The sequence below is a fragment of the Monodelphis domestica genome, chromosome 1 (assembly GCF_027887165.1).
Source record: "Monodelphis domestica isolate mMonDom1 chromosome 1, mMonDom1.pri, whole genome shotgun sequence".
Classification (NCBI taxonomy): Eukaryota; Metazoa; Chordata; class Mammalia; order Didelphimorphia; family Didelphidae; genus Monodelphis; species Monodelphis domestica.
The window spans coordinates 759,735,059-759,762,277 of NC_077227.1; the positions used below are offsets into that span (position 1 = coordinate 759,735,059).

Consider the following 27,219-nt stretch of genomic DNA (forward strand, 5'->3'; position numbering starts at 1 on the left):
AGAGCCAGCTCCCAAAGCCCTTCTTTCCCCTCCCTGGCCCCCTAACCCCAGGAATTCCTGTCACTCCCCCTCTTGACATATGCCAGGAGCTGATAACACCTCAGCCCCAGGGTCATTCCTGTTCACTCCCCCACCCAAATGAGGCCTGCTCTTTTCCCAGAGCCAGAAACAAGTCTTGCTTGCTCTCCATTTGTCATGTTGCCTCTCTTGGTGACCTGCAGGTCAAAGACCTCTGAAGAAATTCAGGACCAGCTGGGAAGCTGATCGCGCAGACACTGGCCCCTGGGCAGCCCAGGCAAGTTGGGAGGAGAGCCAGTGGGTGGAGAAAAGGGCTTCTAAGGGGAGACCAGGTGCTCTTTGGGGTCTTCTGGCAGAATGGAGAGTGGAAGGAACCCTTGTTGGGGTTTGGTTACAGGCTCATCACAGTGGCCAGTAGATTAGTAACTCTCTGCCTCCCCCTATGGTTCCCTCTCTATACTACCATTATTACTGCTGCTGCTGCTGCTGCTGAGGCTACCACTCTGGATTCTGCTGCCACTCGGATAAAGAAGGCTATGGAGCTGCTCTCAGCCTCAGAGCTTCCCTTATCACACTAGTAGAGCTTGGCTTGGGTGGCCACAGAGGTCCCTTCTGAGTCCCAGAGAAGGACCCACTTTCCAATGGCTCTGAGTGTCGGGGAGAGCCCTGGTCCAGGGTCTAGTGTGATGGCAGGGAGGGGCTTCCCTCCAAATGGAAAATGCCATTTGGCCGGCTGAGACTGTGAATGTGAAAGGGAGATGGACAGTGGGAGGACCCAGGCGGGTGGGAGGGGAGATGGGGGGGGGCAGCAGCTTTGGGGGTTCCTCTAGAGGAACTCTGCACTCACCAGTGCAGAATCATGGCACTCCCTATTCTGAGGGTTGCCAGTGGGCTGGAAGTCTGCTAATCTGGCCACTGGGACAGCCTGGGGAGGAGCCAGGGAAGGGAGAGTTTGGCCTGGAAGCAGCGGAGCTCTAGGAGCAAATGGAGTCGCTCACAGAGCTGCCCGCCAGGGGGCACTCGTTCCACACGCTGAGAGGGAAGAATGGATCTGGGCTTCTGGGATGGGATTCCATTAGAAAAGGGAAGGCCATTGGGGAGAGCAGAAGAGCATTTCCAGGCCATTCTGGGATTGCCATAGGCCAGGTGGGGGGAGAGATCCCTTAGCCAAAGAGAGCAAACCACTAGGCTATCCTACCTCCTTGTCTCCCCTGACCTCTAGAAGGCAGAAGAGCCCCTCCTAAGGACATGGCCACCTCCCCCTCAGCTGGTGGAGCCCATGCTAGGCCCCCTGCTGGGGGGGGGGTGCCCATGCTATGTAACTTGCTTTGGCCCCAGACTTGGGGGATTGAATTTAGTGTGGGGGGGTGCTCAGATCTGCACTCCTGTGTTGGGCATTGCCATTATACCCTCATCTGCTCCTCCTCCCCCCCCTCTGAGTTCTCCCTTCTTCTTTGCTTCTGGATGGGCAGAGGCCTGGAGTCAGGAAAACTCATTTTCCTGAGTCTAGCTGTGTGACCTTGGACAAGTCACTTTACCCTGTTTGCCTCAGTTTCCTCATCTGTCCAATGAGCTGGAGAAGGAAATGGCCAACCAGTGCCCAAGGTCGCCCTTTTCTGGCCCTGGTTGTCAGGGACTTGATGGGAGCCAGCCAGGCCCTTGGGGTGCACCTGGGGAGGGAGAGGCCAGCCACAAAGGAGTCAGCCCAGGCAGGAGGCCCAGGCTGGCCGCTCAGCACTTCTTGGAGACGCTCCTTCCTTGACTGGTGGGCTCCCCTGCCTCAGCAGAGCCCTCCTTTTCAGCCCGGGCTCTCTGTGGCTACAGAGGGCGGGCGGCTGGCTTGGAACCTGCCTCACACGGGCTGGACAGAGGCGTCCCAGGATGGGCTTGTTCTGGGGCCATCATCGAGGTGAGCTGGCCAGGGAAGGGCTAGGCAAGGGGTCCAGTGACTTGTCCAGGGGCACCCAGCTGGGAAGCGTGTGAAGCCGTCCCTAGGCCTGGCGCTCAGTGCACTGAGCCAGGCAATGAAGCTGCCTCCCCGGAGCCCCTGGAAGTGGGCCTGGGGCCGGGGGTCCTTTCCAGCTCCTCCCACTCACTTCAGGCCCTTCACAGCCCTCCTGAGGCCCCTTTCAGAGCCCGCCCTGGGTCTGGCTCCCTCCGGCCCCGCTTGGCCCACCTCCCGGCAGCAGGTCCAGCTCGCCGGGGGCCCCGGCTCTAATTGGCCCCGTGGGGTGGCCCCCTGTGGGCGGACCCAGGAGTCCGGAGGAGCCAAAAGGCCTGGCGCAGCCCCCGAGGCCAGGCTTCCGGCCCTCCCAGGCTGACCCTGAGGCGGCAGGTGAGGCTCCGGACGCAGAGAGGCCGGGCGGGCTGGGCCAAGGCTCTGGGGCTCCGGCGGGCCCTCCCTCCCCGCGGCTGCCCGTCCGCCGGGGCCCGGGAGGGGAAGGCTGGCCGGAGAAGCCGAGGAGGGAGCCAGCCGGGCTCTGGGGGCTCGCACGGGGCCGCTGGCGGGCCTCGGCCTCGTAGACCCAGAGGGAGGGGCGGCGCCCAGGCTCCCTCCCTCCCTCGGCTGCGGAAGCCCCGCGCCCGGACTGCGAGGGCTCTGCTCCGGCCCCGCTCCCCCTGCCTGCCGGCCATCTCGGCCTTCCGGGGGAGGAGCGGCCCCTCCCCAGGCGGGCCTGCGGACTCTTTCCCGGTCGTGGCGATCGCCGCCGAGGCAGCCCTGGCGGAGCTCCCGGAGCGGGGAGCCTGCGGTGCGGGCCCAACAGGAGGCGCGGCGGGAGGGGAGCAGCTCGAGAAGTGGAGCTTCTCCCCGAGCTGCCCACGGCGCGTGGCCTCCGGGTCGTGGGTGGGAGGGCGGCGCCGCGTGGGGAGCCGAGGAGGGCGGCCGGGGGAGATGGAGCTGAGCAAGCCGCGCTTTGGGATCTCCTCCGCTCGCCCCTAGCCCAGACTGGGAGGCCGGGGGGGGGGGGGGGGGGGGAGGGGGGAGGGAGGGGCGCAAATGAACTAGCGGACCGCCCGGGGCGGGGAGGAGCCTCCCGGCGGGCCCTGCGCCCTCATTTATCCCGGCTGGGCGCGGAGGGCTCTGAGCACGAGGGCGGCGAAGGCGATGAAGGGCCGGGGCGGACGGGCACGAGCTCGGGCGCCTCCCGCCGCAGAGCCATCGCCCTCCAGCCTACAATGGGCCCTGCAGATTGGCTCGAGGCAGAAGAGCGGCGAGGGCTGGGCCGCGGGCTCACCCGGCAGGGAAGGGGGTGAAGCGAACCCCCCCCCCCGCCCCCCTTCATTCCGGGGGAGCCGGGAGGAGGGCTGGAGGCGGTCTGAGAGCCAGAGGGGCTCAGTTGGGGGGAGATGCCCCGGGGAGCCCCGATGACTCCCGGCTCCCTCCCCAGGTGACCCGCGAAGCCCCACTTCCGCGGGGGGGGGGGGGGGGGGCTGGCAGTATAGCCGAGAGAAGAGCATAGAATGCCGCGGGCCACCGGAATAGCAGCTTGGGAGGAGCGTCCTTCCGAGAACCCAGGCCCAGGGCTCCACCACTGAGCCACCCAGCTGCTTCGGAGTGGACCGGATCCCCCTTCCCAGCTGGGAAAGCTGAGGCTCTGGGAGGACAGGTGACAGGCCGGGGGTCACAGCAAGTAAGGACCGCTCCGAGGAGGAACCGTAGGGATCCCCCTTGGCTCTGCCTCTCTCCTTCTTCCCCCTCCCCGTCTCTGTCTGCCTGTCTCTGTTTCTCTTTGTCTCTGTCTCTGTTTCTCTCCATCTCTCTGTCTCTGCCTGTCCGTCTCTGTCTCCCCGTCTCTGCCTCCCCATCTCCCCATCTCTCTGTCTCTCTCTCTCTCTCTGCTTCTCCATCTCTCCGTCTCTCTGCCTCTCGGTCTCTCTGTCTCTCCATCTCTCCGTCTCTCTGTCTCTCCATTTCTCTGTCTCTCTGCCTGTCCGTCTCTCTGTCTCCCCGTCTCTGCCTCCCCATCTCTCCGTCTCTCTGTCTCTCTGCTTCTCCATCTCTCTGTCTCTCTGCCTCTCCGTCTCTCTGCCTCTCCGTCTCTCTGTCTCCCCATCTCTCCGTCTCTCTGTCTCCCCATCTCTCCGTCTCTCTGCCTCTCCGTCTCTCTGTCTCCCCATCTCTCCGTCTCTCCGTCTCTCTGTCTCTCTGCCTCTCCATCTCCCTCTGTCTCTTTGTTTTTTTTGCATTTTGGTAAGACCCAAAAACCAAACCGGAATGAATTGAAGAGGAAAATCCCGATCTGCATCCACCTCCCCCACCCCTTCCTCCTGAGGTGGAGAGAGAGAAGAGACAAACTGGAGAGGGAGGGAGGGAGGGAGGGAGGGAGGGAGGGAGGGAGTGGTGCTTCCTGACTAGGTCTTTGGCCCCAGGGTCAGGGAGAGGCAGTGGAGTTGGGGAAAGTGGGTCTTCTAGGTGGAAAAATCCAGTTTGAGCCTCTCCTCTGCTCAGCCTAGATGTGAGACCTTGGGTTGACCACCTGACTTCTCACTGTCCCCCAACCCTTCTAAGAGGGGAGCTGCCAAACCTTGTCTACACTGGGGAATGGCCAGAGCTCCCTGGGAGGGTTTCTCCCTCCTCTTCTGCCCTGAGCATCTCCCCCCTCTGTCCCACCCTGCCTGAGGTGGTGTTTTGCAGAGCAGCCACAGCACAGAATGAGGGGAGAGAACGTGACTATCATCAGTGAGTTCATCCTTGTGGGCTTCCCCACAGCCCCATGGCTGCAGGCCCTGCTCTTCGTCCTCTTCCTCCTAGCTTATCTCTTTGTCCTGGCGGAGAACAGCAGCATCATCCTGGTGGTGTGGGCCAGCCGGGCCCTCCACAAGCCCATGTACTACTTTTTGGCGAGCCTGTCCTTCCTGGAGGTCTGGTACGTGTCGGACATCCTTCCCAAGATGCTGGACGGCCTCCTCCTTGGACGGAAGAGGATCTCCTTTGCAGGCTGCATGACCCAGCTTTACTTCTTCAGCTCTCTGGTCTGCACTGAGTGTGTCCTCCTGGCCTCCATGGCCTATGACCGCTACGTGGCCATCAGCCAGCCCTTGCGCTACTCCATCCTCATGACCACGGGCCTCTGTGTGCGGCTGGTGGCCTTCTCCTATGCCAGCGGCTTCACCGTCTCCATGATCAAAGTCTACTTCATCTCTAGTGCCACGTTCTGTGGCTCGAACGTCATGAACCACTTTTTCTGTGACATCTCCCCCATCCTCAAGCTGGCCTGCACGGACTTCTCCAGGGCTGAGCTGGTGGACTTCATTTTGGCTTTCATCATCCTGGTGTTCCCGCTCATTTCCACGGTGCTCTCCTATGGACACATCTGCTCTGCTGTCCTGCGGATCCCGTCCTCCACAGGTCGCTGGAAAGCCTTCTCCACCTGTGCCTCCCACCTCACGGTGGTGGTCATCTTCTACACGGCCATGATCTTCATGTATGTCCGTCCCCAGGCCATCGACTCCCGGAGCTCCAACAAGCTGATTTCGGCCGTCTACACGGTCCTCACTCCAATTGTGAACCCTCTCATTTACTGCCTGAGAAACAAAGAGTTTAAAGGCAGCCTGAGGAGGAGCCTGGGCCTGGGTCAGGCTCCAGGGGAAGAGCCCACTGTCCTCTCTTAGCAATATTTACAGCAGGGGACCTGGGATGCTTGGCCACACTAGCGAACTTGCAAGGGCCTGGTGGCACTGGACAGAAGTGAGACAGGCCCAGGGACGGATTCAGGTTCAGGTTTTTGGTCCACCCTCTCCTCCACCATAGGTGGTCATTGTCAGCTTTGCTTTCCTTCTCTCTTGTCATACTTCTGGGGGGCAATCCCAGAGCATGGGGCTTGGGCCATCTAGCCAGCAAACCCCTGAACAAAGCTTTCGTTCTAGATACACCCAAGCATGTAGGCACCTGGACGAGTCACTTCACCTTCTTGGCCTTGGTCTCATCTGCCAAATGAGCTGGAGGAGGAAATGGCCAAGCCTTGCAATATCTTTGCTGAGAAAACCCTGGAGGGAGTCAGGAAGAGGCAGCCAGGGTTGGGATTTAAAGGTGAGTGGGTGGGTAACCCACCCTGATTGCTTGAGCTTAGCAGTATAAAAATAAAAATGATAATGACCAGCTACATAAAATTATATTGTAAAACTATACCAAAACTTTTCAAAACTGTTTAGATACTTCTTTTTTTTTAAACCCTTACCTTCCATCTTGGAGTCAATCCTGTGTATTGGCTCCAAGGCAGAAGAGTGGTAAGGGCTAGGCAATGGGGGTCAAGTGACTTGCCCAGGGTCACACAGCTGGGAAGTGTCTGAGGCCAAGGATCTTATTATTTTAATGTGTACAATTATTATTATTTTCCCAAGGTGAATTATCTATTTATTTCTATGGATACTCATCTCCTGGTTATGATGTTGCAGAGTATGTGAGAAATGTGTCCTATATGTGTGTTATTTTGTAGTGAACTTACTAAATTTCTAAAGTCATCTCTTCTGCTACTGTCTTCTGCCTTCGTGTTGTTACTATGTAGTGTTTGCAACTTTAGTGAAAGTGTGTAATGTTAGAATGGCACAAAAAGAATCTTGCAGTTCACGTCCATAATCAGTCTGTGTTTCTCTTCTCTGTCGATTTGTTTTTCAATGTCTTTGTTACAGTTCAGTTGTCCTTTTTGCTGTCATCTATTTTTCTTCGATGTTGTCTTCTCCTTTGTCTTGATCTTGATCGCTGTCTCCATTTCATTCTTCTTCTTCTTGAATAATTTCTTCTGATATCTTTTTGACTGCAGCCATGTTGTCGGAAGTAATCTCTTCTTCTGCCGCTGTTGCTTTTTTCACATGAGAGCAATGCATCCATGATTCTTTCTACAATAAACTTAAAGTTTTTTATGTAAACGGAATCCCCAGGTTTTATTCTATGGAGTGCGTAATCTAATAGATGCCTGTCATACCCACAACTTCCACTAAACCTACTACTTTGCACTCTTCAAGGGATTTCTGCAACACAGATTTGGTAGCACCTGTGTCTAAGAGACAATCATAAACTTGTGTTCCTATTTTTAGGGTTACATGGGGTTTTGTGCTATTTTCTGGAGATCCGGCGGGTATCACAGGAGCTAACACACTGGGATCAGGAAAACTCAACACTTGTTCCTGTTCCTCATTCTCTAATTCTTCATTGATTTCTGCACTAATTTGCCATGTTTTTAAAATCTCTGTCCTTTTCATTTTCTCCATATACATAACTGCTCAGACCTTGGCACACCTTTAAAATGAAGTTGCACCTTTTTGCATTTCGAGTTTTTGGGGATTACCACCAGCCACTTGGGAATATTTTGGACAAGTCCCTGCTTTGATATATTCTTGCATGGTATTCAGGTCTGTGGCTTGTTGTGAAGTATGATAGCATCCAGTATCAAAATAATTTGCTCTCCTATAGTGGAATGTATTAATAAATGCATTATTAAACCTATAATTTCTACATCCATTTTGCCTGAATCCATTAAAGCAATTAAATCTATTGCCTCAGTTTCCCCTGAAACTTTGTCCAAAGAATTGTCCCCTAAATCTGTACTCTCTCATGAGATGACCAGGTTTGTTACAAAGAAAACATCTTGGGGTTTATCTGTATTTTCTGGGGTTGTAGTTATTTCTGGGTTGTCTATAAGTTCTTAGTGCAGTTACTGTTTTTTCCTGTACTTCATTGGATTTCAGTTTTTGTTTAAACTCTGATTTCTTTGGTTAAGTTATCAATTATATCGTTTTTCTCTTCTGATTGCCTACCTTTCTCATCTTGGAAAACATAGCAGTTCTCCTAATTTCATTAAGACCCATGTCAAACCAATTTGGACAGTTACTCCAAAAATAATTTCAGACCACAGGGTATGCATTTTTTACAAACTGCCTGCGAATGTGATTTACGTTTTCGTCTGTTAAAGTATCCAACCCAATCCATTTTTCTGCACAGTCAATTCTTTCAAGGAAAGTGGAAGGAGTCTCTCTCACTTCCTGCTTTAGGCTTTCAAATTTAGACCAGGTTCCTGGGCATCTGGAATTTTGCCTCATAGTTTCAAATATTGCCTCTCTGGCTGTAGTTAAGTCTCTGTACCCCACAAAAGAGTTATATTCCCAATCAGGATCATGAGTTGTCCAATCAGCAATTCAGGGGTTATTAGTGTCCTGTATAATCTTTTTTTTTTCTCCCTTTTTCTTAATAATTCATCCATAAGGATGTCAAAGTCCAAATAAGAAGGATTTGTAAAGTTTAACTGAGCACTTAAACTGCTTTGCAACTGCCACGGGCTCTTCTTCATATGATGGAGTATTTTTCTTAAAACTGTCTATATCAGCTTGTGTAAACATTTTGTGGCACACAAGATTCACTATATCATGCCCTGGGGACGCTATGTGTACCTCCTTTAGAGGGAACATATGAGCTGGTTTGCTTTATAATGCTTCAGTTTCCATTTCTAATTTAGTTGGATTATCTGATTTAGTGGCACCCTCTAATTTAGTTGCATCATGTTCTTTAGTTTCTGCCATTGTCTCTTTAGCCTTGAGTAATTCCTCATATTGAGTTTTTGTCCTATCTAGTTTAATCTCTAGATAGTTCGCTTTTAACATTAAATCACTCTTTGTAGTAGCTTGCTTGATGCTTGCTTTTAAATGTTTAAACACAACTGCCAAAGATTTGATCATCATGTAAAAGCACATACTAAACAATAGCAGCACAGGGACATAAGAGATTAGTCGTAGGAGTGTCAGTGAGAGTACTGGCATTAGAAAGTCATAGGCAAGTACATTTTGTATAAATTCTGGTACAATAGTGAAAATGATAGAAGTCATATCTAATAGAGAAAATCCCATGGTGATTTTATGTAGCTATTCACCAGGTTTCCTGAGAGTACAGAGTCTTTGTATCAAGTTGACTGAGAGATGAGTTTTATAGCGTTCAGCTCACTGTTACCACAGCTCACGGTGAAACTATCAACTCTGGCTGCTTCCACAGACCTCTTGCTGAGACAATAGTTCCAACTATCCAAGTTGACAGTTTGACCTTTAAAATAAGACAATTAGGTTCTTTGTCCTATTTAGGTCACCAAAATGTAAAAATTAAAATGATAATGACCAGCTACATAAAATTATATTGTAAAACTATACCAAAACTGTTCAGAACTGTTCAGGTACTTTTGATAGAGGTAATCAAAAGTATCTTCAGTGAAGAAGTGAAGCTCAAATGTAAACTTCCCTTCAGGGCCAGGCACAAGGACACTAAAGAAACTCTTATTATAAAAATAAAATATTTATTGAAATATATAAGGATAAAGAAGGATTTCTAATTCTAAGGGATTCTAAATCCACCCAAATAAACTCCCTGGTTCCATAAGGAACCGCTTCTCCTGTGTTTCACAGGCTACACTAATCCTCCCTGATCTGACTAACCCAAATTTATACTATCTAAATAAAAACTACCACTATTCTCCTTATAAATCTTAACTTCACCTTCAAATTATAAAATAGCAAAGGCTAGCTGGTTAGGTCTCAACAAGAATCAAGTTGGGATTCTGAGCCTTAACAGACTCAGAGTCCAAACCAAAGACTAGGTTTTTCTTTGGTCTTCTCTGAGTTAAACAATCTATAAAAACCACAATAGATATTCAATTGTCTTTCCCAAGTTGGGAAAGGAAAACACTGAGCTTCAGGTCTTTCCCTCAGACAGAGAGAGAGGCAAAGATGTTCCCTTCTCCAGCCCTGAGAGTCTCTGAGTGTGTCTCTGCCAATTGCCAGAGACCAAACTCCCAACTGCCAGAGAGAGTAACTGACACAGAAAACTGGTTATAACTGTCAACATCTGAAATCAACAGCTCTCTCAGCTCTGTTTCAAACTCTAGTTCTTTTCTCAAGCAGCAACTTTACTTATATCTAAACTAATAAAACAATACTTCTTTTCTAATATCATCCTTATAGCAGGGAAGGTCAGGGAAGGAAGCCATGGCTCTTCTGGAGGCCTGGGGATTCTTTTAGCCCTTTCAGTCCTGTTTGACTGCAGTGATCGGCAGTTTCTTCCTCCAACACATTTGACAGATGAGGAAACTGAGGCCAGTAGGGTGAAGTGACTTGGCCAGGGTCACCCTGCTAGAAAGCATCTGAGGCCAGATTGAAACCCGGGAAGATAAGTCTTCCTGACTCCATGCCCGGTCCCTGTCCTCTGGTCATTGCAAGGACTGTATGCTAATCAGAATAAGCGCAGGAATGATAACTAACCTCTCCATGTCCTTTAGGGTACACTGTGCTCTCTCTGACCCTCTCCATTCTGACCCCATCTCCCTTCTCTGATTTCCCGTGATTCTTCACCTTGATAACCTGGCGCCTACCTTGGCCCTCAGTGCCCTGAACCATGGTGTGGGGAGCAGCGGCTTCCTGGGTGCCCTCTGTCTAGAAGGTGGGAGAGGCGAGGGACCTTCCTGCCTTTGGCTCCAGGCCTGGGGGGAGAGCTATTCTCCCAGTGGAGCCCCTTCATAGTGTATGTATTAGAATGTTGTGCCCCGGAATACATTTCCCACAATTCCCTTTTCCCTTTGGTGTACCTGTGTCATTATGTTGTACTTGGACTACTGAATATTGGCCTTAATATTTACAGTAGCTGTATTAGATTAGGACAGAACCAGACCCACGTACCCCCTTACCACCGCTCATACTCTGGGCTTGGCTGCTCAGGACTTCTCCACCTCCAACCCTGGTAGGCCCGGGGACCCCAGGAAGGACAAACGGAATCAGCCTCTCTTGGGACCCGCGCGGCCCCGAAGGGGGTGTCCATGAGGTGGGAGAACAGGTTCCAGGAGAGGGGAGGAAGGAAGGGCTGGGTCCCAGCTGCTTCCCCCACCCGGGCCAGATCCTGCCCTGAATGGGGCTGGCGGGTTCCTGAGCCTTCTCCCCCCCTCCCCAGGGCTCCTCCTTCCTCTGTGCTGCTCCAGGGCAATGGCCAGTGTGGCGGCTCCCTCCCTGCCAGTGAGCCCCACAGGGGGCTGGACAGCTCCTTCCTCCTCCTCCAGCGGGAGATGCCTGGAAAGAGGGAAGGCTGGAGGCAACGCCTGGTGAGAAGCCGCAGCAGTGAGGACGCAGGCCGCAGGGACCCTGGGACGCTCCGGAACCCTAACTTCCCGGCTCCAGCCAGCCTCGTGGGTTGGGGCGCCCAGTTCTCCCGGGCTTCCTGCTGGGCGGATGGGCTCTCCCTGAAGCTTCCCTTCCGCTGGTTCTCTCCTGGTGCCATCCGAGACGCCCCTCGGTATTGCCGGGACCCGCCTCTGGGGGGCCTGCCTGAGTCTGCAAGTCGGAGGGGGCTCAGAGCTCCCAGCAGGCCTCTGTCCCGGGGAAAGGGGGAGCCTTAGGACCCCCCCCCCCCCAGGTAGCCCCAGTGTCCCCTTCCCCTCACCAGTCTCCAGGCCCGCCCTTTGCTGGCGCTCAGGGCAATCTCTGTTCGGCTCTGGATCCTCCCTGGTCTTGCCTGGAACCCTCTGACCTCCCGAGGCTGTCCTTGGCCCCAGCCGGCTCGGGGCCCCTTCCGAGCCTGAGGCCAGCTGTGAACCCAGGACCTCCCGGAGCCACCCCAGGCCCCTACAGTGAGCTTCCCTCCAATCCCTGGCCCCAGCCGCAAGATACCGAGAGGGGAGCCAGGGCTGGTTGCCTTTGGCCCTAACTGGCTGGGTGACCTTGTACAAGTCCCTTCCCTCTGAATTGCCCTTCCTCCTCTAAGCTGGGGGCGATATTGCCGCTCAGCCTGTCCTACCCAACTCTGCCAGGCTGGAGTAAAGGCAAAAGGGCCCAGGACCTCCAACCGTCTGATAAGCACGGCCTCCAGCTCTGCGGCCCAGTCAAACATCTCAGCAGATAGCTGACCGCAGGGGTTTCAGGACGTTGCAAAGTGCATAAAGTGCTCCCGGGTTTAAGCAATCATCCGGGTTAGGTAATATTGTGAGGCATATATGTAGGGTCCCAACTCTGGGAGGACGGACCTGCTTTGCTGAGCTCCCCTGGCATAAAGGCTCTCCCTTGCTTGGATTGCATTGTCTTCGTGTGCTCCTTGGGTGGTCTGCAACTCGGACCCTAACCAGGCACTCGTGGCCCTGCGGCCCTGGGCGAGTCACTTCATCCCCTCCACAGAATTGACTCTAAGGAGGGGAAGGCTCCAGCCGTGGGGGTGCAGAGGTGCACCCCTGGGGTTCGGGAAGGAAACCTTCTGCAAGAATGCAAGCCTCCAAACTTACCTTAAAAGGAAAGAGAGCTGTATTAGGAATGTTGAATTTTGGCAAGCCAGACAGCATGAGAGGAGCAGCCTGGGAGCTGCTCCCCAATGCCTCAGTTCTGGGGTTTTTCTATTCAATGAGCACTTGACTCCCGAGCCAGGGGTTGGGGAGGAGTTTTCCCTGGAGGCTGGGGGTGGTTCTCAGGATTTGGATCAATGGGACCCCAAAGGAGGATATCCTCTCCGGGTCAGAGGTTTGGGGTGGGAGTCAGAGGGTGTGAAGGAGCAAAGGAATGTTCCTGATAGTAGTTTGAGTTTCTGGGGGGTACAATGCCCATGACAGAGGAACCGAGGGACCTGCCCAGAGAGGTGTAGACAAGGGCTGCTATTTAGGAGGCCGCAGGTGATGGGCTCCTGTCCACACTGCTCATTGCTCAGTCCCTTCGGACTTTGTGGCCTCATCTGGCTTTTCTTGGTCAAGACACTGGAGTGCTTGGCTCTTTCCTTCTCCAGCTCACTTTACAGATAAGGAAATGGAGGCAAGCAAGGTGAAGTGGCTTGTCCAGGGACACTCAGCTAGGAAGTGTCTCTTTCTGACTCCTGGCCTGGCACTGTTTCCACTGAGTCACCTGGCTGCCCATCCCCTCTAGGCGCTTCTGCAAATGCTGATTGGCAGCCAGTAGATAGAGCACTGGGCCTGGAGTGAGCAAGACTTGAGTTCAAATCCAGCCAGCGGCAATGAATAAGCCAACAGCCCCGTGGTGTTCCCCACCACCTGTCTGTCCCGCACCGAGCCATTGGCTAGGCAAGTCCCTCTGCTGCTTCGGGGCAGGCTATCGGCAGGGTCCCGTCCCCAGAGCTGAAATGCGGGCGGGCAGCTGTCAGGGACAGGCTGGGGACCTCCAGCGGGCGGCCAGCCGCCTTCCAGGTTTGCTTCCTAAGAAGCTCTTTTACTGTTCTCCGGCCTGGAGCCTACTGGGGAAGCTCTCATTGGCTCCCCACCGAGGGGGCGGGGCAGAGCCAGAGTGGGTGACTTGGTGCTCCCGGAGGAGCCTCCCCCGGCTCAGAGCTGCGCATCCTCAGGGAACGGGGAGAGGGAGAGGGAGAGGGCGAGGAGCGCGACTCCCTGGCAGCACCGCCCGTCATGGCCCGCCCAGGGGCTCGAGGAAGCTCCGAGACCCCTCGGAGCGGCAGGGAGCTAGCTAGTGTTGCCTGACTCAGTTTCTCGAGTTTGACGATACTCTTCGTTCCTTCGGGCCTTTCCAGGCTGCCTGCGGAGGGAGTGGGGAGTCCTTCCCTGCCCCTCGGGGTTACCGGAGGCAGACCGGGCAATCGGGGTTCTGAACTTGGAGGCGAGCACTGGAACTGTTCGGGGGTTTCTCGGGCAGGGTCACACGGGCAGGACACGTCCGAGGCAGCATTTGAACTCAGGTCTTCCTGACTCCAGGCAGGAGCTCCAAGGGACTGTGGAGGTCTGTGAGCTCCCGGGTGAATTTGGGCCGGAACATGCAGCCCCCTCCAGGCCTGGGGCATCGGCTGGGGGGGTCTAAAGCTTGGCCTGGAAGAGATCCGCCCCAGGGGGAAGGGCCTCCCTCTTCCTGGATACTCCCTGGCCGTAGGCAGGACTTGCAGGTTTGGGTTTCATTAGGCAGATACTGACAGAAAAGAGAGTCTCCCGACTGTTCCTCAAACGCTGCCCTTGGGTGGCCTAGGAGGAACCAGGACATTCGGGCTCCTGGCCCAGAGCCCTCCCTTACGCCCATGGCCCGCCCTCCCCCGGGGGCTCTCTGGGGACAGACAGGCAGGGTGATGGACAGGAAGGCGGCCATCTTCTTTTCTGTGACTCGCCCAGGGCCACACAGCTACGTGTGTCTGAAGCCTGCCTTGAACCCAGGACTGGAGAGCTATCCATTGGACCACTTAGCACGAGGAGGGGCCTGGGATAGGGGACAGCATTCCCTGGGGGGGCGGAGTGCCGGGGAGCTCCCAGCCTCCTGCAGCCCAGCCAGGCTGAGAAGCAGCCACTCCTTTCTACCGTGGAGAGCTGAGGAGCCTCTAAACCCGCAGACTTTGCTATCTGGAGGGTCCTGAAAGGCCAGAATCTGCCTCCAGGGGAGCCTGTCACGAGCCTCGGCTTCACCCTGAAGCTCTCCCGCAGCCTCTCCTGCTGGGGGTGGGGCGCCCTGGGGAGCTCCAGGTCCCCCAGAATGACTCATCTGCCTCCACTCTGGAGGCCTGCAGAGAGGGAAAATCTTGTCTTGCCTGTCCACAAGATTCAGGGTCAAAAAGGAAAAGAAATCTGGTTGTCGGTCCCCCAAAGAAGCTGGGCTGGGCGACTGGCGCTTTCTCCTGGACTGGAGCGGCCTGGGGGCTCGATCAGGGGGCAGATGGGCATGTGGGTCCCTGGAGTGGCTAACGGGCAAGTCTGTGCCTGTGGGAAAATGCCTTTCTTAGTGGTTAGTCTTAGCAGAAGTGTCCGGGTAAGCAGGGCCTTTCCAAGATGGTTCTCTGACTGGAATCCTTCCTGTCCCCTCAGATGGAGGCCTGTTTGCTCAGGCTCAGAGACCGCCTCACCTTGGAGCAGACATTTCCCCCCAATCCGAGCCCTTCCTGAGAAGTTTCATCAAATCTGGATAGCTCAATGTCTGGGGCAGCCAAAGGGGTTAGTGCAAAGAAGTCAGGCAGTGAGGGGGCCGGAGTGTCTGGGATATGAAGGGCTTAAGAGCCTGCCTGCCCTTGGAGCCAGCAGTACCACTACTAGGCTTGGAGCCCAAAGAGATAAAAACAAATGGGAGGGGACCTGTTTGCACACAAATATTTCTAGCTGAGCTTTTTGTGATGGTATGAAATTAGAAACTGGGGGGGGGGGGTCCCTCGGTTGGGGAATGGCTGAACAAACTGTGGTATCTGTTGGTGATGGAATACTATCGTGCTGTAATGAATGATGAACTGGAGGGACTCCATGTGAACTGGGACGACCTCCAAGAAGTGATACAGAGTGAGAGGAGCAGAACCAGGAGAACAATGTACACAGAGATGGATACATTGTAGCACAATCAAATGTAACTGACTTCCCTACTAGCAGCCATGCAATGATCCATTGCCATCCAAGGGACTTGGGAGAATGAATGTTCTCCACATCTAGAGAAAGAATTGTTGGAGAAGAAATGCAGAAGAAAACAGGATTTATCACTTGTTTAGCTGGGCATGTGATTTGGGGTTTGGGTTTTAACAGATTACTTTCTCACCAAAATGAACAATATGGAAATAGACATTAGTGATAATACACATTTAACCCAGTGGAATTGCTTGTCAGCTTTGGGAGGGAGGGAGGAGGGAAGAGGAGGGGGAGACAACATGAGTTATGTAACCATGGAAAAATATTTTAAAATTAAATTAAAAAGAAAAAAAAATTTGGGATACAAATCCTATAAAACCCAAGCATTCTCTTCAAGGAAAAGGAGGAAACAGGAATCAGTCAGTCATACTGCAATACATCAGAGAAGGAACAAGAAGGCAACTTAAGCAAAATCTGTAAGCAGGAATGGAGGGTTGGAATCATTTCCAGAACTCAATCCTTCCCCCTCAAAGTTTCTGAAGTGATTGCTCTGAACGTTAGGAAATCTTTAGCAAATGTATCCACAACTGGAATGACCAAATGTGACACTCTGCTACTAAGAGCAATACAGCGCTCCAGAACAATTGAGGGGCATCTGACACAGAATGTTCTCCATCTCCAGAGGAAGAACTGGGGGTGCAGGAATGCAGATATGAAAGCAAATGATTTATCACTTGTTTATTTGGGTATATGTTTGGGGGTTTGGGTTTTATAAGATTATTCACTTAAGAAAATGAATAATATGGAAACAGGTTTTGTGTGATAATCCACATAAAACCCAGAATGAATTGCTTGCCAGCTCTGGGAGTGGGGAGGGAAGAAGGGAAGGAGCCAGCATGGATCATAGAACTTTGGGAAACTCATGTGGAAATTTGTTATTAAAAAAAAAATAAGCTTAGTGAATAAGGAAAAAAAAGTATCCACAACTACGGTGGGGAGTGGGGAACTGGATCTCAGGAGCAGCACAGAATCTTGGGGGGACCTCAGGTGCTTCCATACATAGACTAAGACATTGTGTGACCAGCAATTTGATAAGGAACTAGAACAAGGAGGACCTGGGTGTAAACTTCCAATTTTTGACTGAAACCCAAGTCCTAAGTACCCTTCTAAAAAGGTGGGGAACTTGTAAGAGAAAAAGGACAATAAGCAGAACTGCATAACCGGGGGGGGGGGGGGGGGAGGCAAAAAGGAGCATGGAATGCCTCTCAGTGTCCATTTAGACAGAACAATCCTTGCTCTGGAATTCTAGGCATAGCTATCTACTTTATGAAACAGTCTGCTTCTGGGAAACGGACTTCTTTTGCTAATTCTGAGTCCAAAGGGTCTGTTCTAGACCACTGTCCACCAAGTGTTCCGCTTGTCCCTGAGAGACATGGATCCGTGAATGAACACCTTGCTGACAGTTCCTAGGACTGGCCTTGTTTCGAGGGCATATTTGGAGAGACGTTTCTTCCAGGACACCCATTTTCCTGGCTCCAGGTCATGCAATGCCTCTCTTGACCATTCTCTGTTCAAGCCCACCAAGGATAAGACATAGTATAATTTAGTAAAGTCTGAGCAAACCCATTTACATCACCCTTCCCATAATTAGTCTGATTAGGATTAATTAAACCCTAGGGCTAATGAGGACCATTTGGAGTAATTGGGATTTTAGCAGCTAAGGACAGGGTAAAGAATAGTGGGTATGGTTTCCTTAAGGCCAGACAGGATCTTGGGAGGGAAAGCCTGTTGGAATTCTAGGTAGCCTGAGTCAGTTGGGTTTTTGCAACTGCCAAAGATCTCCTAGACGTTTTTTCCTAGAAGAAGGCTGGTGTTTCTGTTCCCCGGAACACTGAAAAACCCCAGTGGCAGGTGAAGGAGGAGAACACGTTAGTTTCTGGAATAAGTTTGTGGGGGAAATCAACAGAAAAGAGAAAGAGAGAGACTGTTTTCCCTCTGTGTGGTGGCTAAGAGGGCCAAGACGTGAGGCCTATGCAGGCCTACAAGCCCAGCTAGGCCTTGTAAACCTTAAAATTCCTTAGACTTATAAATGTTGGAAATTTCACCATTGGGAAATTTTATACTTGGAAAATTTCTTACTGATAGTCTATTGGAATGTGAACCCCATTGGCATGGGAGGTTCCTCCTCCTCCCTTCTTAAGATTACTTTAGGACAGAAACCTTTTGCTGAACAATGGAAAGGACTTTGACCTATGCTTAAGCATAGAACAGGAATTTCTTTGAGTCATGATTGAGTTTAGAATTGATACAATAGAGATACTTGGAATGACAGAACCAGGTCTTGGAAATTACAATCTCCACCCTACTCAGTCCTAACAGGATTGAGGAAGGGCTGCAGCATAGATCAAAATTTAATTATTCCAATCTCCACCCTGCTCGGGGTAACAGGATTTAGGAAGGGCTGCAGCAAAGGATCAAAGATTTAATTATTTGAGAATATGACCTTCAACAGACATGTGCAAAGCCAGAGACCTCTGGGCGGTCCTGGGTTAAGCTAGAGCCTCCATTGGCACAGGGAAATTGATGGACAGTGATTGGTAGATGTGAGAACTGAGGGGAGGGAACTTGGATGGTTTCCTTAAAGATAGGGGAGTCTGAGGACTGAGGGTGGTTGGTTGGAGAGTTTTGGCTCTGAGTGGTTGGAGAGGTGCTCTGAGAAGCTTGCTCTGAAGGAAGCTGAAGGTGGAGGCCCCTGAGACTGTTTCTCCATTTTGGTCACGTGAGTAATAGGGACTGATCTCCTTTCTTTGCCCCAGCTATCTAAGGGCTTGGGCCCTTTGGCCCAGCCTAAACAGAAGGGGTATTTAAGCCCTATTCCCTTCTCTCCCCTTTCCCTCTCCCTCTCTATCTCTATCTCTAATTCCTTTCTTCCTCCTGTTTGTAATTAAACTCCATGAAAGGTTGACTGCTGACTTGAGTTTTCATTTAGGAATTACATAGCTGAATTCCTTGGCGACCTTAAATTAATATATATCAGTCTTTTAAAGTGATTTCCTTGTCACAGCCTGGAAGTGCTGGCAGTAGGCAGAGAGAGTGAATAACTGAACTGATTTAAAGCTGAAAGAGATCTGAGACAGAAAGAGACTGTTTTTCCTCTATGTGGCTGGAGTCAGAGGCAGCCATTTTTGAGGCCTGAGTAGGCTCAGAAGGCTGCTTAGATTTCCTGAAAAGCCTAGCTAGTGTAAAAAATGGAGACTTGAACCCAGGACTCCAGTCCCCAGAAATCCTTGCTCACTTCCCAGAATGCTTTGTAATCGCACTGAATTCTCACCTGGGCGAGATCACAAATTGTTATTTAAAGAGTTCCCCCGCCTACTGGGAGGCTCTTTCCTGTTTCTGCTTGCAAGCAGAGGGCTCTTTCATGATGTAGGTGAGGTTAAAATGGGCCTCTCGGCCCCCCTAGCACGTGCTTCTCTTACTTGTATATTCTTAACCTTTAATAAAACTCTAAAAATATAATACTCCTTTCAGAGAGAAACTAATTTCTACGTGCCACAGCTTGGCTCCCTAATGTCAACTGTTACACTAGGTCTGAAAGGGCTGGCAGTTGGCGGAGAGACTGACTCAGAACAGAGAGAAACTAACAGAGACAATAAACTTCATCATAAATAAGAGAATTATAATTTAGCACGGTATATTGAGACTAGATCTGGGCATGAGCGTAGATTAAGGAGTGATGAGAAGACTGGGGGGAAGTGGGTAAAAGCTTAGACGTGGGGATGCTATCCCAGCCTTCGTTACCTTTGCTTAGACCTTTTCCTTCATACTTAGCCAATAGTTTTTGGTTTTACAGCTGCCTCCAAGTACCGTTACTCTCAGCAATGTTTGTGGGCCAAAACCTGTTACCCAGGGCCCAGCTCAGGCTATGAGGCAACTGCCTGCCTGACTACCAGCAGTAAAAAGGTGCTGGATCCAATCCCCCCCTTAGTGCTCTTGGCTCTTCCCAATTGCAACATTCTATGACTTGAAAGCCATTGCGACTCTTCCGTTGTTCATTGGATTATGATCAGGCTCTCAGAAGAAGGCAGACTCTGAGATTCCCTTTCCACGGGCCATTTGCGCCTTCTACCTTCCCCAAGACCTGCAGATGATAGTGATCCCAGTGTTGATCTTTGTAGCATGCCAGGCGTATTAGCATCTGGGAAGTATGATTCACGTATTGACATTGTCCTACCGGACACATGGTCAGAGCTCTGGATGTTAAAGGGACGGTCCTAGGCACTAGCAAGGGACAGCCATGCAAGGTCATCAACATAGCGCGGTTTGAATCAGTGCTGCTGGGACTTCATTTGCAAAGCGCAGGATGGATTAAACTCCACCTCTTTGATCTTGTCATTGTCAATTGGACCAATGTTAAAACCGATCCTAAGACCCTCAATAAATACTGGGAACAAGCGTGAAACTCCACCCGTACTAACTAACACCTTTTACCCTTACTAAGGCTCTCTTACTAGCTCTCTGACTAGTTCTCTCACCCTTCATTTCCTCTCTCCTTTCCTCCTCGCCACTTACTCTCTTGCTTCACTATATCTCTTTCAGAGTGACTTGGTCACCCCAGTACCTGCTATTGCCATAGAGGTACCAGGAGCCGAGGCTCCACTCTTTCATAGTGTGATGATTAAAATAGTGGGATTCATAAACTGTGGCAGATAATAGAGTGGTTGGCTTAAATTGTGACCGCAGAAAATAGGGTTTCAAGCCAGAGTTTTGTTTTAAATCAAATATAAGGTGGTCGCCAGGGGAAAATTTCCAAATATTAAATATGCCCAAGTCAGCTGGGTTTTATAGAGATTTTAATTCATACAAATGAGAAATTAATGAAAGAGAGAGAGAGAGAGAAAGGAAATAATGAGAAAAAGGGCTAGACCAGCCTAAGCCAGCACGAGCCAGCCTAGGCTGAAAACCCTAAGAGAGAGATCAGTCAGTCTTTTATCCACTCACCACAAGATTTGTCCAAGCAAGATTCTAGTGGTCAGAGAGACACCAGCTGCCCCCTCCAATTCAGCTTTTCCCAGCTGAATCTCTCAAGACCTCCTTTTTGACCTTCTTTTAAAGGGAATTTTCTCCTATGTCACCTCCCCTAAGTTCTCACATCTACCAATCACAGTAGACGTTTTTCCAAAGCACAGACCATTCTTAATTCACACCTGAGTAGACTTAAACTTTTGATTAAGTTCATACCTGAAAAACCTCTGAGTAAGTTTCTCACCTCTTTGCTCCTTGTAAATTCACAAGTTGCCTGACCTTCATAGGTACTTAGCACCCCTTTGTATTAGATCTAGAAATAGGCATGGCCTAAGAACTTTTGCCTTACTATAAATATGGGTTTAAGTATTTTTCATTGTTCAGGAAGGAGTTTCTTCCCCTAAAGCATGCTTAAGTAGGGGTGGAGTAGAGCCTGATCTAAGTTCCTTCATTGTTTAAAATGGGGAATGGTCTTAACCAAATCTTATGAAGTCGGGTCTGAGAATTTTTTAAGATTCACAATAGTGACATGCTCGCCCCCAAAGCAGATTCTCTTGTCTAAGAGTATCAAGGGGTTGATACTCCTCACCTGTCCTTTTCTTCCTCCTATCCTCTTGGAGTTCACGTTACTCCCCACGTGTTTCTACTTCTGTCTTTGAGTCATTATTATTCTCCCATTTCCTTAGCCCCCTCTTTCCACCTCAGGTTATTCCCATGGACAGCTGTTATTAGACTCACGTGGGGGATCACTATACCTCCCATCTGGGTCTCTATACCTGGCGCCCGACATGGGGCTATATTTAGCACCCACATGATCTGAATCACCTGAGGAGAAAGTGTTGGGGTTCTTCCAGACTGCAGACAGAAAAGCAGGACCTGCCATTGACCAGAGAGGTAAGCTTTTCCTTTCAGGAAAATGGGTCAAACTCTATCTTCTTATACCTGTTACATTCGCTTATTGAAATCTTTAATTCAGAAAAGAGGACTTAAGATCTCAGAGAATAAGCTCAGAGCGTTGATCAAGACTATCTTGAGAGCTTATCCTAATTTTCCATCTAAGGGAGTAGTTGATGTAAAAGAATGGGATCAGATAGGTCAGAGGATAAGACAAAATCAGAAAGAGGGACAAAAACTTTCCTAAACGAATTGGAACATGTGGAATATTGTAAGGATGGCATTAACAGCAGAGCCATTACAATATTCCACTGACATAAATGAAAAAACTTTAGAAATCCCAGACAGGGAGTCTCATTCTTCCACGGCCGGCCCAAGAATTTGCTCTTCCTTTACTAGTGCCTAGGACTGTCCCTTCAGAGTTCTGACCATGCGTCCGGTAGTACAATGTCAATACATGAATCATACTTCCCAAATGCTAATATGCCTGGCATGCTACAATCTTGGGTTTCTTTAAACCCTCGATTTCTATCTCAATCAATATCAATAGGAAGTCCATTACTGAGCAGTTCTGAAACAACCACCACTAACCCTAAATTTGTGGGAAAGCCTCAATGGAACTAGAGTATAGAGACCCAGATGGGAGGTATAGCGACCCCCCACGTGGGTCCTATCACATCTATCTGTGGGAATAACCTGAGGTGGAAAGAGGGGGCTAAGGAGATGGGAGAATAATAATGACTCAAAGACACAAGTAGAAACACGTGGGGAGTGACGCGAACTCCAAGGAGGCAAGAGGAACAAGAGGACAGGCTGGGAGTATCCACCCCTTGGTACTCCTATAGACAGTAGAGTGAACAACAATGGGAAGCTTCGGGGGCGACTGTGGTGCTAGAAAACTGAGGGGAGTCACCAGTCCCTGGTGCCAAGGCACTGGGGCAACAGAGTCGCTAAGAAAGGTGGGAGTCAACTCCCTGGTGCCTCCTATCGCAATAGGAGGTACTGGGGTCGCTAGGAAAGAGACACAGAGAAGCAAGAGTGGTAAGACGAGAGGAGGGTAAGGGAGAGAGGAGAGAGGCAGTGAAGGCCAAAGGGCCTGGTGAGAGAGCTGCTAAGAGAGAGCAAGAGAGGAGTCAGTAAGGGTAAGAGAGGGGTCGGTAAGAGAGGAGTTTGGGAGAGGCATCGAAGGCCAAAGGAAGGAATCCGCGCTTGTCCCCCGGTATTTATTGAAGATCTTAGGAATGTGTACGTGTCATGACATGGTCCAATTGACAATGACAAGATCATAGAGGTGGAGTTTAATCCATCCCGTGCTTTGTAAATTAAATCGGAGCCTCAACGCCCTGATTCAAACTGCCCTATGTTCCTGACCTTCCTCTGAGCAGAGGCAGCCTGGCTGTCTCCACACCCAACCCAAGAATTTGCTCGTCCTTTGCTAGTGCCTCGGACTGTCCCTTTAACATCCAGAGTTCTGACCATGTGTCTGGTAGTACAATGTTAATACAACAATCATACTGCCCAAATGCTAACATGCCTGGTATGTTACAATGACTAACCTATCTTCAAAGCTCTTGGATTTGGGCACTGTTGGACATCTGTTTGTGGATATTCAGATGGACCTTCTGGAGGAGGGTCAGTGCCTGCTCTCTCCCCCTCTCTCTTTCAGTTTGGTTCTCTATGAGCCCCAGAATCCAATCAAAACTCTATCCTTTTTTGGCCCATTGTGTATAATTGAAAATCTGTTACCCTAAAAAAGAACTACATTTCCCAGGAGCCCATTGACTTCCTGTAGACAGGGGATATTAGGCAAGGACATGAAGGGTCCCAGCACTTTACTTCCTGTCTCGAGCTTGGTGGTGGTAAGGCAGGCGTTTGAACTGGCTGATCAGCCATAGACATGTGGTCTTTATTTTGTATCTTCTTTATTCCTTAATTTCTAATGATCATTAATTAATATCTTAAATATATTTTTATTACTGAGATTTAATTTTAACTTTTACAACTGTCTTTATCTGGCCTTTTGCTATTCTTCTAATACAATTATAGTTAATAACATCAGGTCTTTTGGTATATTTTCTAGCTATTGGGAAACACTAGAAACTAGCCCCATAGAGCCCAGGGGAGAGGGGCTGACTTCATCCTTGCCTTTCTTCAGGTGATGTTTCCCACTCCCCCAAGACTTCTAGCCTTTGTATGTTGTAAGAATTGGAAACAATATTTCCACCCAGATACAAATTTTATAGTTTATTGGAAAGGGTAGACAACTATTCCTCTAAGTAACCTGATCACGTGGTGCCTAGCCTGCATGTCTCTTCTCCCCTTCCCTCTCCCACCTGCCTGCTCTGTTCTCCTCTCAGTTCTCCCCTGATTCTCACCTTTATTGATGTACCACACATCGACTGGCCCAACTGTGCTATCTCAGGAATGTTTGATGGACTGGCTACTCAGGAGGGGGAGGGGATAAAAATTCCTTGACACAATGTCTTTTATGGGTCCCCACCTCCACCCCTTGAAGATTACATTGTCATCTCTTCTCATCTTCAGGTCGCTCACTGGGAAGAAAAACCACCCGAGGAGAATGAAAACACGATGTCTACATCAATCTACAACTCTGAAGCAGTTGAGCAAGGAGACAGCGAGCCTGTCTGAATGGGGTTGGTCAGGAAGGTGAAAAGAGAAGTCAACGGCCCCAGATTCAGAAGGGGAGAGAGATGAGCAAAGGGGACCTTCACATTTGCATTCTGTTCTGATAAGCTCAGAGATGTCTGGTGATTGGCACAATGAGATTCATGATAAAACCTTTGCCACGGTCAGAGAAACTGGCCATGAAAAGAGAAGGCAAGACAAGGTTCCGGTAGCCATAGGGAGGCTGTCTCACCAGGCAAGGCCCAGCCACAGATTGAGAAATGGGCTATAAGGACAAAACTGGCCGCACTTTGGTTTCAGGTAAAAGTGAAAAAGGCCTTTTTGAACCAGCTAACCCTCCACTAAAAGCCCCCACTCTTGCAAAGGGCTGATAGCTGCATTTGTGGTCTAACAGGTGGGAAACTTGGCTGCTCAGAAGGGAAAGCGTATAGTGGGGAAAAGGAACCCAGGTGTATTGTTAGATTGCCAAGTTTAAATTCTTTTGAGAGTAATTTTAGGATAAGAAATTTGCTCCCTCCTGGAATCCAGAAAGTGAACTGTTTGGAGAAGGTGCCATGAAGATGCCTGCAGGGACCGCAGGCTGCACCAGAAGATCCAGCCTGGACTTTGGGATGTGGTGATGTGAACTGCATGGGGTTGAATGCATTTATGTTGAATGTACACTCTTATACAAAGGGGACCTTTGGCTTTTTGTCAATGCGCCTAACCTTGGTTTTGTTCTTTTTCTCCTTTATTTCCCTTTAGTCCCACTTTTTCCTTTAGAAAGTATATTGTAAGTACCTCTAGTTGAAGATCTTTAGAGTTATAAGTTGGCTATGTGTACTGATTGCCTGGGGGAACTAGGCATGTACAATCTGGGCAACTTCTACATGCTTGGTGTCCATTGGAATCACAGGGGGGATCGTGTGATTAGAATTTTGTACTCCAGGACTCCGTTTCCCGAATCCCACTTCGTCCTCCCTTCCAGCCTTACCTTTTGGAGATGCAGTTTCTGTAGCCTCGCCCCCTCCTTCTCCCCCCACCCCCAGGCTGTTGGAAAATTTCTCTTTCCTCTGCTTCAAGTGACTATGAATAGATCTTATAAAAGAGAACACGTGGAGTTACTGGACATTCCTTTTAATCTTACAAGGGTCCTGTCACACACAGGCCATCCCCTCAATATTCCAAGCCATTCGTACCCACCGAAAGCACACGGAGCTCATGCTGCTTTGGAGCAACTCCAGGGATGGTGGAGCAGCGCCTTCACTAGCTTTCCAAGGACCCCCCCCAGAGCTGCACCTGACCGCTCCGCCCTTCCAGCCCAGGGCAGGGCAAAGTTGTCCCTCAAGCCCAGAGCAATATCAGGCAGTTCACAATAGACAACATCGAGAACATGAATCCTCCGCCCGCCAGCCCGCATGCACAGGTGATGCTTCCCCCAAACCCCAGCTTAATCCATGAGAAAGGAGTCCCGGTGGGGGATTTTACTCCTGCAGTCTCAGTCCGCTGCGCCCCCGAGGCCCGAATGCGCTTGGTGTCAGCTCTGTCTGCCCGGGGTCTGGGGCTCCAAGGTGGCCTCGGAGTAAGCAGGCCCTCCAGTGGGATCCCTCCATTTGCCTCTGCCTCAGGGCAGACTCCCGGGTTGGGGGGGGGGGCAAGGACGTCGCTAACTTCTGCCAGGGAGCAAACGAACCTCCGCAGGCCGGGAGCTGGGCCTTGGCACCCTGCAGTGCCTCCCTGACAGCCGGCAACCCAGCCCCGAGGCACAGGGCTGCTCGGCCTCGATTTCCCCAAATCCCAGGACGAGAAACTTAGCCACAGCCCCGTCCGAAAAGGGCCGAAAGGCTGCCCGCACGCTCCCGGGGAGCGGCGGAGCTGCGACCCCAGCAGTGGCTGCTCAGAGCCGGGGAGCCCCGCGGGCTGAACCCTGAAGGGCTTCGTTCTGCCCAGAGCAACCCGCTCCGGCCCCTCCGCACGCTCTTTGCCGGGCGGCTCTCGCTTCTCCAGGGGGGCCGCCGCGCCCCATCCTCACCTGGCCGGGGAAGGGCAGCCCCGCTCTCGGGCCCATTCCCGGAGCCCGGCGCGCTAGTTCTGCGTCCAGGTCCACAGGTAGAGGATGACGCAGACCGGCAGCAGGACGGGCAGCAGCAGGCTGTAGAAGCACAGGCTGCTCGTGCTGGTGCAGCCGTGCGGGAAGTCGTCCTCCACCGAGGCCGAGTAGATGAGGCCGCCCAGAGAGATGAGCGGCACCAGCACGGTGAGCGTGGGCAGCGACAGCAGCATCGTCGGGCTCGCGGCTGGGCCCCGCGCCTCGGCCTCCCTCCCCGCCTGCACCATCCGAGCTGCCTGCGCCGAGGAGGGAGGAGCAGCGGCTTCCCGGGCCGCTCCTCCCAGAAGCCGGCCCACCCCCGGGCCGCGCCGAGGCGAGGCCTGGCGCTCCCCCTCCCCCGCCCTCCGCTGCGAGGCCCCGCCCCCGCGATGCCAGCTGCTCCTCCTCCTCCTCCTCGGCGCTGCCGCAGCTCCGCCGCCCAGTCGGCCCTCCCTCCCCTCCACCCCCGTCTCCCAAGGGTGGCGCCCTTTCACCGCGCTTCTGGACTCCCGGAGGGGTGGTTTAGCCGGCCCACAGCCCCGAGGGGGCCTGCACGGTTCCGGGTTCGGCAAAGCAAACGAGCCCCCCGCAGGGCGCCTGATTCGCCGCCCTCACATTAAGCCCGGGCCGGCGGCCGGCTGGGAGCTTCTCGCCTATAGCCTCGCGGCCGGCCGCCCGCTCGCTGGTGTCCGGTGACTCGGTGCGGCCTCCAGGCGGAACGAGCCCCCCCTCTGCTGGGCCCAATGCCGCAGGGTCTGGCCGCGCCGGTGGCCGCCCCGATGGGACTTGGAGGCGCAGATAGGCCGGAGGCTGGCCGGGCCCGTGCACCCTGCTGGCCCCCCAGGGCGGCGTCTGGCCGCCGGAGCCCGGCTCGACCCCGGGCCAAGTTTCCGGATCCCGAGCTTGAGGAGGCGGCGGCTTTAGGGCGCCCCCACTTCCGTCGGGCTCTCCCGTCGCGTTCCGAGGGCCTCGAAGGAGCTTCGTCTCTTCCCGGCTGGCTTCCCAGGCCGAGCCGCGATCCGTCCCTGGACTCGGCCGGTTCCTACCAGGCTGTCCGGGCTTCTCGGAGCCTCAAACCGCTCCTTCCCGTTCCCACTCGGGGACTTGTGCGGCCCGTCCCCCGCGGAGAGTCGGCTGGGCCCTCGGCCTCCCACTCGTCTGCGCTTCCCGGAGTCTCTCTGTAGCCCCTTCGCTACGTCCCCATTTCGGCCGCACAGAGCCCCGCAGCCGCGATATCCGCTTCGGCCCCCCCTGCGGCCTCTCTGCGGTCCCAACCCAGCCGGGCTCCGGCCGGCC

General features: G+C 52.1%; 2 protein-coding genes across 2 annotated transcripts; one reads left to right on the forward strand and one right to left on the reverse strand.

Moving 5' to 3' along the window:
* Positions 1–2,323: 2,323 nt before the first annotated feature.
* Positions 2,324–7,462, forward strand: LOC100011319 (olfactory receptor 6B2-like). The gene is made up of 2 exons (XM_056825052.1): positions 2,324–2,353; positions 4,641–7,462. The coding sequence occupies exon 2, from the start codon at positions 4,672–4,674 to the stop codon at positions 5,629–5,631; it is 960 nt and encodes a 319-aa protein (XP_056681030.1). The 5' UTR covers positions 2,324–2,353; positions 4,641–4,671; the 3' UTR covers positions 5,632–7,462.
* A 17,493-nt stretch (positions 7,463–24,955) lies between these two features.
* On the reverse strand, positions 24,956–26,536 carry LOC130458612 (phosphatidylinositol N-acetylglucosaminyltransferase subunit Y-like). The gene has a single exon (XM_056825053.1). It carries the CDS (start codon positions 26,169–26,171, stop codon positions 25,920–25,922), a length of 252 nt encoding a protein of 83 aa, XP_056681031.1. The 5' UTR covers positions 26,172–26,536; the 3' UTR covers positions 24,956–25,919.
* Positions 26,537–27,219: the final 683 nt, after the last annotated feature.